This window comes from Ochlerotatus camptorhynchus, unplaced genomic scaffold, assembly GCF_037179485.1.
Source record: "Ochlerotatus camptorhynchus isolate MF236.1 unplaced genomic scaffold, CSIRO-AGI_Acam_v1.1 ptg000408l, whole genome shotgun sequence".
Classification (NCBI taxonomy): domain Eukaryota; kingdom Metazoa; phylum Arthropoda; class Insecta; order Diptera; family Culicidae; genus Ochlerotatus; species Ochlerotatus camptorhynchus.
This window is the reverse complement of record NW_027040894.1, coordinates 194238-210676: the sequence shown is the minus strand read 5'-3', so window position 1 is coordinate 210676 and position 16439 is coordinate 194238. Positions and strand designations below refer to the sequence as shown.

The following is a 16439-nucleotide window of genomic DNA, read 5'->3' as shown; positions in this document are numbered from 1 at the left end:
GACGTTCAATGTTTCGCGGTTTGCTCTTTACGCATTGTTCAGGCTATCATAACAAGCTATGACCAACGTGAAGATTGCTTAAGCCCTGGTTAAACAAGTAAACAAGTTATTAAAATGAAATCATGTTCCCGAAAGCAGTCAACAATGTATCTTAAACCGGATCAAGCGTGCGCCCTATTTTTCTAAACATTCCGACGCGGTCCGCCCAATATCTATCAATTACGTTTTTCTACAATAGTAGCCTGGGATAAATCCTAATTCGACCGACACGTGTTTGTTGAAACATTATATTCTGCCTAATATCAGTAGTCAGTAGTCATTAGGAAACCTGTTACTATATTACCACATATGTATCCTTCTTTCATGAATTTGTCCACTGACTGGCAGTGGCATTATGGATAAAATCCTCCTGGAACCATCTTTTATATAAAAAAAAAAAAAAAAAAAAAATGCTTAAAATCTTCTTATACATTTTTAAATTGGAACTCAATAAGTTCTACTTGGGTCTCCTTTTTTGGTCACTTTTTGTGCCTTAAAAGTCACTTAATGGTCACTTTTTTACTCATTTTAGTCACTTAATGGTCCCTTTTTTACTCATTTTAGTCACTAAAATCACTATTTTTGGATATATTTGGTGCTATCAGCCCTGCAATTATCATTTTTTGATTCTCCGTGTAATTACAGATGATCTGGAAATAACGGACTTGCAACCGTGGGTGATCCTTGACGATCTTGCACGAGCTTTAACCTGGTTTCAACTTAGTGTTCTTGAAGTACTTCCACAATTAATAATTAAAAGCTGTCTATGCCAATCAATGAATGAATTTTTATATTGTGTTTCAAGCACAGTGATACGCTATGCTTTAGGGAATACTCATACTTGCCAATACCATGCCCTTACTTAGCCCATCTGAGACTCATGCTTATTGACATTACCTTTTTTGGCCAATTAGGTTCTGAGTTTTCAAATCTTCACAGCATTCATAAAAAAAAAAACATCTGTTCAATTGACTGCCTGAAGATAATATGATCGAAATCAAATCACCTCATCCGTATCCATCAGCATGCTACACCGTTCCGAGTGAAAGTCATGCCACCATAGGCAATCAGCATCCATCTTTATACCGAAACGGACATGCTTCGCGCGCGTTCAGCAGCGATCAATGACGCGATGACAATAATGCCATATCGCCTTGAATCCGCTCGTCGGCAATCTCATTCGCTTTCAATGTTACCGCTTTCGTTGAAACCCTTTTCCAACATACATACGTATGCACTGCTGCTGATTATGCTGATTATTTTCAATTGGCGCTGATAGTGGAATTGGTTCAATGCTGTCGTTTTCTCGGATAATGGGCAAAGTTTCTTCTTGTCTTGGTTGCATGCTAAACAAGGCAGCACTTTGGCTGACGCTTCCATGCAAACAGTGCACCTTCGTGCAAATGTAGCAGCTACATATGTAGCGAGGAGATAAAATTCAATTTTAGAATCAAACACAACAAACGAGCATACATATGTGGCGGGCGGAGGAGGAAAGCTACAATGTGTCTTGCGGTTGAGGGTTTTAGATTTGCATTTTCTTCACGCTTTTGACGATGGAATTGCGTGGCTGAATCATTGGAGGAGAAAATTTGTCGAGATTGGCAAGATTATTGCACTTGCAGGCATTGAGCTTACAAAACGGTTTGGAATATTTTCCGAGCGCTTCGATGAAAAATTAATTAATTTGCGAGTATGCGACGAACGACCTCCACAAGTGCATGGAGTGGAAACGGAGACGACATCCACGATTGGTTGGCACTCCTCGGTACCTTCTGGGTCATATTTAATAAATAATTGCATTTCATTAAGAAGAATTTATTGTTGTTTTCCTTCTGCAACTTATACTTATACTATAGTCTTGGCAAATTAGCTCAGAGCAACATCCAACGACGTCGTCGGAAAAAAAGTGATCTGGTGCTTGCCGCACGGTGGAATCCTCCCAAGAATGCTATTGTGTCCCAAAAGATGCAAGATGAAATATAACATTATTTCATTTTTTACCCCTTATTTTTCGTGTCGTCTCGACGCATGATTAAGAGGTAAAAAAAAGTACTACTGCTCCTTCGTTTGCAGCTCTAAATAACGATTCTTATATTTTTTGCCGAGCTGACATCTTTTGTACTATAACTTACTCGGACCATGATGAGTTGACCGTAGGAAGGACCCGAAGGCAAAATTAGCGTGGCAAAAGCGCAGCCATTCTCAAAATTGCGATTGTGACATTCGACTAATTTAGCTAATATGAGTTTAATGAAAATTTATGAATTCGTTTGCCTTTGGTTGACTGGCCTCTGCAGATGCGATGTTCTGCAACGTAATCGTATATGGGTTGCATTGGGTTGCATGATCACAGTCCCGGGTCACCTTCAAAATACGGTCTGTTTTTCTCCGACATGTTACAACAACTCCATTCTTCCAATTCAATAATCAATCTCCCAAACTCATTTGCATCCTTGGCAGAACCAAATTCCAAATTACACAGACATTCTGTCTGACATTTTCAGTGCCAAGCCGACGCAACCTCCATATTTCGCAACGAACCTCCTTTCCACTGCCGCCGCCACCGCACGGTGAGCTCGCAGAAATGCTCAGTATGCAATTAGCAATTAATTAACCAGCAAGTAATTAATTAATTTGTTTATGTGACTTCCATATCGAGGTTAAACAGGAAAGTTAATCAGTCGCGAATCACATTTGCATTTTTGGTCGGTCGCAAATTAAATCCAATTGAACGTCATTGGTCTGGTCTGGTCTGTGCCTCTTTATCGTTACAAACGGACGAACGAGTTGCAGCAGTCCACCCCAAATCAAGAGAAAGAATGCAGCAGCAAAAACAAAATGGCACACACCCGTCCGTCAACTACCCCCCCAAATGAGCGACAGCTTTTAACGAATGCCTTTTCTTTTGCCTGTCTTCCAGATGCTATCGGTACAGTCACCCGGCTGCGCGGGAATGGAGCGGCTCGGCGTTCCTGCCCGCAGTTCCATTGGCTCACCACCTCTCAGAGATGAACGGTAAGATCCCTAATGCTTTACATATCTCGATCCTTTTCCGAAAAATCTATCAACATTTTCCTCCCAATTCTCCAGAAGCCGACGATTACGAGTAGACCCCGGCGTTGCGTCAAACGGCGCCACCAGCAACTCTTCTGCCATTTACCAGCATCATCCCAACGTGCACCATCACAGCCATACTGCGCTTCACCACCACGATCATCTAATAGTCAGCAGTAGTACTAGCAATTTTATGAACAATCATCATAACCACCACGCCCAGCAGTACCATCAAACGACGACGTCCGGGATTCGCCAAAAGGATGCAACGGGAGGTAGTACCAGTTCCGGCGGTGGCGGTGGTAGCAGCAGCAGCAGTAGCTACGGTAAAGCCAACCATCATTTGCACCACCAGAGCAGTAGTAGCTTCTACGGGGGAAATAACAATCTGTGCAGCACCAGCATCAGTCGGTGTCCGCACCATGTGGCGCTGCCGGATGGCGAACGGGGACCGGATCGGGATCTGCAGATACGGTCGTCCTGTCAGGTGAGTCCAGTCTTAGGTCCTAGGATTTATTGGAAAAAAAAGATGTTTGGTAAAGGATCCGATTTCCAATGTATGTTAAGAAAGTATTTAGTTTTTCGATTTTCACGCTAAATATTTCACAGTTGGTTCACAAAAACTAGCATTTTAGCTACTATTTCAGCTAAAACCATAAAGTCTAAAAATGGTTACATTGCACAGTGGGCCACGAATTAAATTTTTCGGGATTGCATCTAATTGAATTGACGTCTTGAGTTAAATTTCTTGGATTTAATAGGACAATAATTTGGTACATACAAATAGTTAAAGTTTTGGCCGCAAAGATGGCGCAGCGATAAAAATGTTTTTAATTCGCCAGATAGAAAATTGCTGTCTTGGGCAAAGTTGTAGAACTTAGAATTTTATGAAAAATTGCCCCAGACATTAAAGCTGCAAATCTGCAAACCACTGAGATATACGAACTTTTATACAATTAGTCTGAAATTCTCGCGTAACATTTGAAAAGGGCCTATACTCGTTGATTGATTCTCTTCAACGACTTCCTCTTTGGTTTACCACGGCAACATAAACGAATTTATCGCTAAGTTCGACAGAAGATGATGTTAGCTTGCGCTTGAAACAACACACTGAATGTAAAATTCATATGCCGTCGGGTTATTCGCGAAAGAGAATCGATCAACAACAAAAGGCCCTTTTCTTGTGTTGAGCGAGAATTCACGTTTTTAGTATTATATTTTGAACAATCGCTCTAAAGGATTCTTTTATCACTTTTCCTCGATCGTTTCTGATCAATCCAATCTTTTTCAGATCAATGCTTTTATATTTACAGTACTACAAAATATGTATAACATGAAATTTGAAAAAAAAAATACTTGATATTCTGAATGAATTTTCAAAAAAAAAAATGCGCAAGTGGACGCAAAATGTCGTCATTTATTCACCATGTACATCAACCACACATTAATTCCTCAAAATATCCCAGAGATATATTTAAGATCGTAAAACGCCTCCTCTGCATCGATCACTGGCACATCTACGCCTGGCAACGACTTCTGCTTCTAATGGTTCGATACTGGATCTGGAAGCGTTTGCTGCCTACTGACCGACGAAACTGGTAACGACTTCGATGACTTTTGCGACGGTTGATTGATCTAAACGACCCCCAGAGCCAATCACTACTGGTACAACATTTCCGGGTTCTTCTCCGTTCGTTTATTCAGGCTCCTGATGCCCGCTTGCCAGACAGTCGATCAATGGCGTCGCAGCAATTGCAGTTCCTGAAGAAACGGATGGAGAAGGACCCGGAAATGTCAAAGATCCTGCAAGCAAAGATAGTCGAATATGTGGGGAAGGGGTACATCCAGAAGCTTACTGACGAAAAAATCAACCAGAAGATTCCACGATGCTGGTAAGTGCCGATCTTTCCTGTAACCGTGCGAATTGTGGGGAACGCAGCAGCTATCGCATATGGCAAGTCCTAGAACTCAGCGATGCTAAAAGGACCGGATCTGCTGAGCTCACTCCTCGCGATTTTACTCCAGTTTTGGGGACGCCGCATCGGACTGACTGGTGATATCCGTGAAATGTTCCAACAGGTAACGATCTGCCGAAGCCGAAGACCAGTTATGTCAGTGTTTCTTCTGGATAGACGACCATGGAGTGTATACGTGATGCAGGTGATGACATTCGGGGCTTGCTGCTCCTTTAGCACTGATCAGGTCGTGAAAAATGCCAATGCAGAACGATTCGCGAACAAAAATCCAGCTGCCTGCGAAGCTATCACGAAGCCACATTCCGTATATGATATGCTCGTCAGTGTGGATACCGAAGAGTAAGTCATCCAGTTGGCAGAAACCGACGAAAAATGTCTCGACTTATCTCAGGAGCTGGCCACTGAGCAGGTGTTAGGCATGTGGTGGAACACGAACAACGACGTATTCACCTACAAAGCGGGATGGAACCGCTACGACCCGGATCTGCTAGGTGGCTAATGATGTCCGACGAAGCGAGAAGTGCTGCGTGTCCTAAAGACCATTTTCGATCCGCTCGGCTTGATCTCCCACTTTATATCGTTCCTGAAGATCCTGCTCTACCTAATCTGGCGGTCCGGTGTGCAGTGAGACGATGAAATCGACGACAATTCATACGAGAAATGGAACACATGGTTGCAAATTCTACCAAGGGTTGAACAGATGTCAAATCCCTCGATGCTACAACTCCAAATACCCCACGGAGGAAGCCGACGATATCCAACTCCACACGATTGTGGAAGCCAGCGAAAATGGTAAGGCCGTCGTTTCCTATCTGCGTTTCGTCCGGAACGATAATTTGCTCCATCGTTGCCGCTAAAACAAGAGTCGCGGTTTAAGTTTACGTCGATCCCAAGAATGGAACTAGCAGCTGCAGTCCTTGGCGCCCACTTGGCTTGCGCTGTCGAAGGATCGCTGTCCATCCAGATCTGCAGGAAGGTGTACTGGTCAGATTCCCGAGACGTCCTATGCTGGACCATCGCCGCTATAACCAATACGTTGGTCACAGGATCAGTGAGATTGTAGAGATTTCAGAAGCACATGAATGACGGTGAATCCCGAGCAAGCTGAACTGCGGCGATGACGCTACAAAGTGGAGTTGCCTACCATATATGTCATCTTCTTGGTTCAAAGGAGCAGACTTTCTCTGGCGCGCTGAAGAAGATTGGCCGCCATCGCCAACATAGTGGATCTACGGAGAACGAACTTCCCCCTTCCTTTCTGGCTCATCACGCACCATCGGAACCCGTCATCAGTGTTAGCAACTACTCAAGCTGGAAGAGGCTGGTTAAGGTTGCAGCACTCGTTCCGATGAATATAGCGAATAACTGTCGCCTAAAGCACACCAGGAGACCGATTTGCACGGCACCACCTACAGCAAACGACTTGCTGATCACCGAGAGTTCGCTGATACGACTCGTGCAACAAAAAACGTACCCCGACGTTCCGATTCTTCCACAAATACTGTCCCAAAAAACAGCTCGCTATACCAGTTAACGCCATGGTTGGACGAACTACGCCACCGATGATGCGAAGCAGCCAATCATTCTCGATCGAAACCACCACACCACCACCAATCGTAGCATACTACCACCACAAATACCAACACTAAAACCACGAAACCGTTATCAATGAAATACGCGCCTGTTACGAGCGCGAGTACGGATGTATTGCCAGTAGGGCAAGAACCATCACATAGCACCCAGCCCACCGTACATGGCCGATCTTCAACCAGTTCGCCTCGCTGCCTTTTCACGGCCATTTACGCATGTCGGAGTTGACTTTTTCAGGCCGGTTGAAGTTGTCGTCGGAAGGAGAGTTGAGAAGCGGTGGACAAGGCTAGTCACCTGTCTGACAGTGCGGGCAATCCACATTGAAGTTGTACATTCGCTCAGTACAAGCTCCTGCATCATAGCGATCCGTACGTTCATTTCACGGCGTACTTACCTTACCAATCAGGCTAAGGCCTTGTTGTCCTCTGCTGTCCGAAGAAGTCGTCTCCACTCTACTCGATCCATGGCCACACTTCGCCAGCCTCGTAGTCTGCGAAGGGTCCGCAGGTCGTCTTCTACTTGGTCGATCCACCTTGCCCGCTGCGCGCCTCTTCTTCTTGTTCCTGTTGGGTCGCTTTCTAGAACCATTTTCACTGGGTCGTCGTGCGGCATTCTAACGACGTGCCCAGCCCACCGTAGTCGCCCAATTTTTGCAATGTGGACGATGGATGGTTCTCCCAGCAGCTGGTTCAATTCATGGTTCGTTCGCCTCATCCACGTTTCGTTATCTATCTGCACTCCACCGTTGATGTTACGCAACACCTTCCGTTCGAAAACACCAAGGGCGCGTTGGTCCTCCACGAGCATAGTCCAGGTCTTCATTTCACGACGTGTGCCTCCCCAATAGTTAACAGTGACCGTGGTACGAACTTCATCGGGGCAAATTGGAAACTGAAGCAAGCCAACGAAACAGTAAACCAACATGAACCGATGAGAGAGTTCACGAGCTCTGGAATCAAATTAGAGTTCAACTAACCTCTGTCGCCACACATGGGTGGTAGCTGGGAGCGATTGATTCGCACCGTCAAGAACAACTTGATGCTTGTTTGACCGTGGAAGAGGCCGTCCGATGAAGTACTCCGCGCCCCGTAACGAGGGTAGATCACCTTTTCGTGGTACATAATGGGATGCAAGATCTACCACCGATTCGTAGTCCTGACTTCTTCAAACTAGGGGAACAGGATTTTTCAGTAATCCAAGGAACACATCTTAGTCCTTGTTACTTTTTATGCCTTGTTGATAGTGACAAGACTGGCTTTGAAACAAGGAAGAAATGAGTTAGTTAGTCTTCATCTATGTGATTCCTAATCTTCCATTCGTTGTTCCATAGTTTGAAGTGGTTAAGACTAGGGTTCTGATGCATGGTCATAACCGGTACTCCGCAGTCAGCTAACCGAAGTGGAGAACACCGTCAACTCGCGTCCGCTAACTTACGTGCCGATAGATGAGGATTTGGCTCCAGTGTTGATCCCGAATCACTTCCGTGCTCGTTCATCCGTTCATCGTTCAAAACCGATCACGAGCCTCGATGATAACGTGCAGCCCTCAGGCAGAATTGATGTACGTCGCAGATTTTAGCAAACCAATATTGAAGGCGTTGGGTGTTGGACTACCTTCAAGAAATCACTCGCCGAACCAAGTGGTTTTGTCATACAAAACCGATCGCCGTGGGCGATATTGTAGTCATCGCTGATTGCAATATGCCCCGTAATTGTTGACCGAAGGGGAAAGTTCTAGACGTCCGGTTCGAAGGAGAGTTTGTCGTACCCTGGAAGGAGCGTTGGTTGTACTGGCTTGAGCGCACCTACCGTTGGATGCCTACGTGTGCCAGAACATCTCTGCAGTGGGTTTGACAGCGGAGTGAGAGGTACCGATCTGACACCGGGGTGAGTAGGAAGATGATGAAAACATAGGCAGAAAGGCCACACGAATGGAATTTTGAACGTAAATTAATCTTACATTAGTGAACCTTATTGCTAAATATTAAAACTTACCGTGAAATTATTTGAGCCGGTAAGCTGAAATCTCTTAACTGTAACTTAATTGATATTCGTTATAATTAGGTTGCCCACAAGAATAGCACCAGCTTTGCAAGAGTGTTGCCATTCTATTCGACACTACAGTCGGTGAGAAACTTAAACTTCATTGTTTCCTCGAAACTACTATTAATATACTTAACTATGTAGGATATTGCCGTAAATTGCATTGCAAAAGGTAACGAGAGGATAAATCTTACCCTATGAAAGCTAATCGATAAAGTCATACATAGGTAAAGAGATAACAACAACAAACGCTAAACTCAATTAGTATTAAGACTACACTGCCCATAATCGCAAGTCAGTCCCATCTGTAAAAAAAACTGGAAATGAGTAAACGGCGTTCAAAGATTTTACAAGTTTTCTGATTTGACACTTAGGGCCCATGCATTAATTATGTCACGCTAAATCGAGCAAAAAATTATCCCCTCCTCCCCTATCGTGACGTTTTTCCTAAACCTAATGCATTGCTTGTCACAAAATCTTAGACCCCCCCCCCCCATTAGAGCGTGACATAATATATATTATACCAGGGTGTCTACTACCTGGAAAAACCTGGAAAACCGAGAATTTACAGGGAATTTTACTTTTTCTGGAAAAACCTGGAATATTCAGGGAATTTTGGTTCCACTCAGGAAATTTTCCAATTATCACTTCATTCGTAATTCAAAAGAAGTTTTTCGTTCAGTTTGTCGAAACGTTTCTTAAGGGCACTGAACTTGACAAGCATCTGACAGCTAAGACAACGTGTGCGAACGAGACAAGTTCATTAAGAGAGTCTTGTCACGCTCGCTCTTCGCTGATTTGTGTGTGGAGGATCAAAATCGTCGTAAAAAATTAACGGCGCCGGTGGTGTAGTGGTAAGCGTGATTACCTCTCACCCCAGAAGGCCTGGGTTCAATCCCAGTCGGCGCCGCCGGGATGTTCTGAGGCATAACATCTCTGATCACGCCTTCCTTCGGGTGGGAAGTAAAGCCGTTGGTCCCCGGTTCATGAGTTGATGGGTCGATAGGTAGGGTCAAGGTGTGGGAGCTGCCTTCCTGGCACGTCGGTAGCATTGGTGCTCAGCACGGAAAACAAGATCGACGGAAAAAACAAACCAAAGGAAAAAAAAAAAAAAAAAAATCGTCGTAAAAAGGAAACAGTCGAAGAAGAGAGACTGGCAACCGTCAAAAGGAAGCATACGAAGCATGCATTGTATAAGAATAAGCATGCCAGACAGCAGGTCTGAGAGCCTACATAGAATTTTTTTTTGAGCTTCAGAGAGGGTCGGAGATCTACTGAGAAATGTGTTGAGTTTCAGGGTAGTTCGTAGATCTTGAGAACAGAACTACAAAAAAATTAAAAGTAATTAATAGAAATTCATAAAAACAAAATCACAGGAGAGGTCGTAGATCTTCAGATCAATGTTCAAAGAAATTTTCAAAACTTCAAGCAAGCAAAAATAATTTCAAATCAATTTGTAAAACTATAAGCGAAATTTTGCAAATCTTCAGGGAAATTCGCATAACTTGAGACAAGTCCAAGAATCTACAGTAAAATATAAAGTATTTCACAGAAGTTTGGAGATCCTCGAAACATTATTCAACATCAGAAAAGTTCGTAGATCTTCAGAACAAAGCTACAGAACTTTGAAAAAATTACAGGACTTCTGAAAAAATCACAGAAATGTTATTGGATCTTCAGTAAAAATTGCAGAACTCCAAGGAACTTCAGGGAAGCAATTTAAAAAAAAATTTACTCGATTTCAGGAAAATTTGTAGATTCTGAGAGAGACATTTAAAACTTCAAGGAAAATACTTAAATATTTTCAGATAAATTTTGACAACTTTAGGTAATCTTCAAGGAAATTTTCAAATCTTCAGGGTAACCCGAGAGGAATTTACAAAACATCAGAGAAGTTTGCAGATCTACTGAGAAATTTATTGAGCCTCAAGTTTTTTTTTATGTAGATTTTGGGAATAGAGCTACGGAGCTTAATACAACTTTACAGAACTTTAAAGATATTTGCAGGAATTTGACAGAAAGTTTCACACAATTTGTGAGATCTTCAGAAAAATTCGTTAAATGTCAGAAAAGCACCTCAATTCCAAAAACAAATCGCAGCGAAGTACAAAAGTACAATATTTTGCAGAACTCCATGGAAGTCGGAAATAGATAGATCTAAAGAACTTCAGAGAAGTCTGTAGACCTTAAAAGAACTCTGTAGAACGTCAGAAAGTTCGTACGTTTTTAGAAAAATTTGCAAAACTTCAGCAAAACTAACAGATCTTCGGGAAAGTTCGCCGATCTTTAGATCAAGAATCCACAAAGAAATTTAAAGAACTTTAGAAAATTTCGGAGATCTACTGTGAAATTTATTGAACTTCAGGGCAGTTCGTAGATCCTTAGAGCAGAAATAATGTACTTTAGAAAACATTACAGAATTTGAAATAAATTTTAGGAACTTCAGAAAAGTTCAGAGGGTAGATCGTTAATCTACTCAAAAATTAGCAGATGTTTAAATAAATTTTCAGAATTTTACTGCGGTTCTTCGATTTTGAGAGACATTCACAGAACTTCAGGTATGTTCGCTGATCTTAAGAGATATTTGCACAGCTTGAGAAAAATTAGAAAAACTTCAGAATACTTCCTAAAACTTCCGGAAAGCTCAAAAATTTCTAGATAATCTTTTAATTCTTTAGAAAATTGTATAGATGTTCAGAGATATTTGCAGATATTCATTGAATCATGAAAATCTGAAGAAAAAATTGCGGAACTTTCGAGAAGTTTGTAGATTATTAGAAATTTTGTGAACATCAGAGATAATTGTCGATCTTCAAGGATCTTAAATCTTCAGGGATTCAGAAACTTTGTAGATTCTTAGGAAAATTTGCAGAACTTCTGAAAAAACACACAGAACATCAAAGAAATCCGTAGAACTACCGAGAAATTTGCAGATCATCAGGAAAGATTGTTGATTTTTAAAGAAATTTTACCGGAGAACAGAAACAAAACTTCAGGGACGTCAAAAGGTTTGAAGACCTTATAGAATTTCGTTGTTAACAGAAATTTTCAGAACTCAAGGAATCATGTAGATCTAGTGAGAACTTTTCCCACTAGCTTGTCTAAAGTTGGTATCGACATCCTGGCGAAATTTTGAAATCAATTTTCATCTTCATATCGCAGCTCTTGAAGGACAAGATGAGCCAGATCCCTGCCGGTGTTTCTCCTGAGCAACCATTTCCTACTCCACAAAGTTCACCTTCTCCTTCTTATTTTATTTAAAATAATAAAAGCAAATACGTCTGCCGAAACTAGAGCAATTTTCCGGTAATTCATGATGGAAGTATTTACTTTTGATTCCTGATACAATTTTGTTTTGAAATCTAAATTGACAGTTCTTTCGACATGTGCAAGCAGTGTGAACACCAGCAAAACCCCCCTGTTCGACAAAGTGTGTCGAAAGTAAATTTGAGCAGATTTTTCATTATGGCGGCGGTCAAAATCAGATAGTCTAAACGGACCTTAGGGCCTGTTCATAAACTACGTAGACAGGTTTTTTTGGTATTGTTGAAACCCCCCCCCCTCCCCCTGCGTAGACAATTGTCCATACAAAATTTTTAAAATTTGTATAGGCCGTGGATAATTGTCAACCAACCCACCCCCCCCCCCTAAACTGTCTACGTAGTTTATGGACAGCCCCTTAAGAGATTGTAGACATGTGAAACCATGATTTATTCTGTCTGTCTGTTCTTCAAACTTGGGCGCTGGTACTTTTAAGTACCAACGCCCAAGTTTGAAGAATCGAAAATAACATAAATCAATAAGTACATAAAAGGGATTCCAGATGGATAAATAGATAAAATAATAATGTGTATAATTTGTATGCACCTGGAATTTTTTTCATCCGACCTGAAAAAACCTGGAAAACTCAGGTAATTTGATTCCTTGGATTGAGTAGACACCCTGTATACGCATTTTTATTTAATGGCCTTGCGATTACATTTAACGTCAATGAGAAAAATAACCGCAAGTCAGTCCCAATTCCATGACGCTGCTGCATTAGTTTAGCACAGTATTGAACAGTAGAAAGATACCAAGTTCTCATAGAACATTATTGAATGTTTCTGGTTCCAGAGCAATGGCCGGAACTTATTCCGGTGAGTATGGATCTTCATCAGACCAGAGCTTTTCATAAACGTGCCAAGATCAATAAGAGTCATGATGAGTGACCAGAACCATGTTGGTCACACCCGGACATGTTCCGGGTATTCCCGGGGAAGTGGTAAATCCTTTTTAAATCAAAATCCATCAAGCGATACATCAAATCACATGAGAATTCAAAGCCATATTCATTGGCTGTCAAACTGAGTATCGTAAGAACTATATTGGCCACATCCGGACATGTTCCAGATACCCTAGGGGAAATGGACAAAATCTGTCTTGAGACAAATCTCATGATGCGATTTGAAACATTTCTAACATATGTTTTTTTTTCTAATGGGACTGACTTGCGGCTACTTTTCGCTGTGGGACAATTTGACTTGGTATTGTTTTTCATTTTTCTTGAACAAACCACTTTTTTTTTTCAAAATAGCACATCTCAAAAACCATAGAAAGATAAACTGAATAATGATGCTAACTCAAAATTTATAAAAAAAATCAGGTGGGACTGACTTGCGATTACCGGCAGTACAATAATCATGTCAAGATCCCACTTGATTCCCAGCCGGGGTTGTATACTAAAGGAACGAAACGTAAGTCTTACCAGCTAAAATTACAATCTAAACTGAAATCCAGCTTATACTTCCTTAATTAATGTGCCATTATGAAATCCAATTAGCACAAATACTGATCTCAAATGGCCTGCATCTTACAGGAAAATTATATTCTCCCAAAAACGAGTATTGCGTTTTATTGCTGTCGGTTGAGAAACGATGTTCAACATCAGGATTTTTTACTGTTTCGTTCGTATCACTTATCTAATCAAAACAAACCAAATTATCAACTGGAAAAATCTTACATACATCATCATAGATTCGCTATTGAATCGTCTTATCTTAATTTTCAACTTCTGCATGTTTTTGATACGGTATGAGATGAATGAATTGATCACCTTTGAAAAAAAATTGAATATCAAGGTAATTCAATTGGGACTTCCGGTGTACAACATTTTGTTTCACTTCCATATCAACCGATTCAAAATGTGCACAACATAGCCTGATGAAAAAGGTGTAGTTGCAACGCATTTCAACTGCTTACGAAAATCTAAAAAACGAACAATTAGGTACTGTTGTTACAAGAGAGTCATACACAGCTCATGCACTGATTTGCTTTGTTTACTAACTTGACACCGAGGGGTGGCAATCGAGGGGTGACTACGATGTGTCTTCGCCAGACCTAGTTTATAGCATAAGTAACCAGGCCTTATTCGTTCATTTGAATTTTTTATTAATTTTGATTCCCTTTTCGGAGGCAGTGACACAGTGAGCTTAAACAATTCTCTACCCCGACTGCATTCCAGGTCAATTCGTTCCATAAACTTTGACAGATAGACATTACCTCAATCTCGCGTGATCACCTAGTTTCAAATCGCATGAAAAATAGACACACATTTACATCCTTTGGCCGAGCACCGAGATTACGCTATGTCCCATCGGGGATACCCTACCACATAGGGACATAGAATTGTAGGGCTTCTCCACAATCGCCTGTCAGTGGGGAAAATAAATCACCTGCACTGACCTAGATTTTTCCCTTAAGCACACACAAGTGCACAATTTCCATGCGCACCACACATTCTCGCTGTGCTCCAGCTAGAATACCAACTGGGGTGTCATCGTCGTCCTTCCTCCTCGACGTTGGATGCCATGCCCTGGCGATGGCTTTCATATTCCGCGCCAAGGATATTTTTCAAAAGCCATCCACCGTCGTCGACAGTCGTCCGCTTAGTTGCCTTGTAGCAAGTGCCAACGGACTATCAGAGCGGTGCATTGCATGCATTTTTCCACAGTCTACCTATAGTGGTTGCTATGCGCCCCAGCACGACCAGAACAAAAGCACCCTCTTGGGGAATATTCTTCCTTTTGTATGTTCTTTGCAGTAGCTAGAAAAAGCTCCCCTTCCAGAGCCTCTGATACCAGAGCAGATGGCTCTTTTATGTGTAAAGTAGTTGAATGACGTTGCAGTACTCGACTATTTTTAGTCATGGTGACCTGGTTCGTATAGGTACACTAAGTACGGCTAAACATGCAGAACCTTGGAATTCATCTACATAGCGGGGGAATATGAAAAGCTTGGCAGCAAAGGGTTTGATTACATCCATTAACTCACATCAATTAACCGTGGAATTCATTAGAATGTCCTAACTGAAATCTGGAAAGGATGAATTATGTTTACTGTGACTCAGAGAACTTGCCGAGCAGGTTTTCATCTTAAACCGTCGAAAACTATTCCAGAAATGGTCATCCACTTTCCGAGTTGATTGATTAAATGTTTTGAGACTACATTCCCGTTGGATTTCAATAGAACACTGCAAATAAACTTATATCAACTCACCTATCGATGATAAGTACAATTCTGTTTCTGGGTCTGAGAGATGAGTCGATTGTATGAAAAATTCGGCAAACTCACCAGTATGACCCTGGAACTTCTGTGATTAACCTTATAGATATCTGGGAAAAGTAAAATTCTCCACACTTAGTTTTTTCTACCGAGTTCGGCTGTGCAAATCTCGGCAAAATAAGTTTCACTGAAATCTCAGCAAAAATGACGTTTTCCTTAATCAAGATTCATTTTCTGAACTGTATTCGGGAGCTTCAAGGGTTATTCGGGTGAGATCCTTTCTTTTTATTTATTTAGTTCGTAACTGCTCCACGTGATGTTCCATATAAATTTCACTAATAACGAAGACTACAAATCAAGAAGACTGGCAACTCTGCCAAAAATCAGGAGACAGTAACGGCAACGCTTCTTCTGAGCAAAAGTGGAACCTATGTATGATGGTGTGTGTTAATTCACGAGTGCATTAACACACACAGGTAGACATAATTAACTGTCAATTATTGGTTTTGTTATGATTGTCGTAAAAAGTGAAACGTTTCTTTTTTTGCTTTATGCTGACAACGAGTTAAAAATCCAGCTGAAATTGAGCAGATGCGTAAGTAAATTTGTTTTGAAAATTTAAACTATGACTATGATGCCATTCACAATGATGGTGGGAACTTCCTCGATCATTAATTTGCTATCTCAGAATTATCTTCCACTTTCCTAAGCCTTTTAGTAATGCATTTTTGGGCATTCGTATGGTGCATTAGTAAAATTCATGCCCGTTCCGCATGGCTTTGGCACCTGGCCAAAAAGGGGAGAGTTAAGTTGTGACGCTCGGCAACTTGGCCTAGTACTCGCTGAACATTTGAATGTCACTGGCCAATCCGACACTGTTGTTATCTCTGGAAGAGGTTGGTCGATTCCAAGCATTGTTGAAGCATACAGAGGATCACTATCCAGTGGTTTCATGTTCTGACAACATCTAAAATGGAAATATTTTCTTCATCAATACGTACCGTTTGGGATTGTAGTCCTTCAATCTTTCATTTTCATTTTCTCCAACATTAGATCCTGCTACGCCTTCCGTTGGATCGTGATGTAGGTATCGGATCATTCTTCTTATTGAATCCTTTAATTTTCAGCAGCTTTCGAATGACGGTAGTTCGCTCAACGGAGGAGGAAGCCGCCAATTCTATATAATTGATTTCTT

General features: G+C 41.6%; 1 protein-coding gene across 1 annotated transcript in view; it reads left to right on the top strand.

Annotated features, from left to right (window-relative positions):
* LOC135710952 (protein bunched, class 2/F/G isoform) overlaps positions 1-16439 on the top strand; it is a 606346-nt gene that overhangs the window by 581706 nt on the left and 8201 nt on the right. Inside the window, exons 4-5 of the mRNA XM_065233679.1 lie at positions 2963-3057; positions 3133-3583. Coding sequence (XP_065089751.1) covers positions 2963-3057; positions 3133-3583 — 546 coding nt within the window. The remainder of the gene's footprint in view (positions 1-2962; positions 3058-3132; positions 3584-16439) is intronic.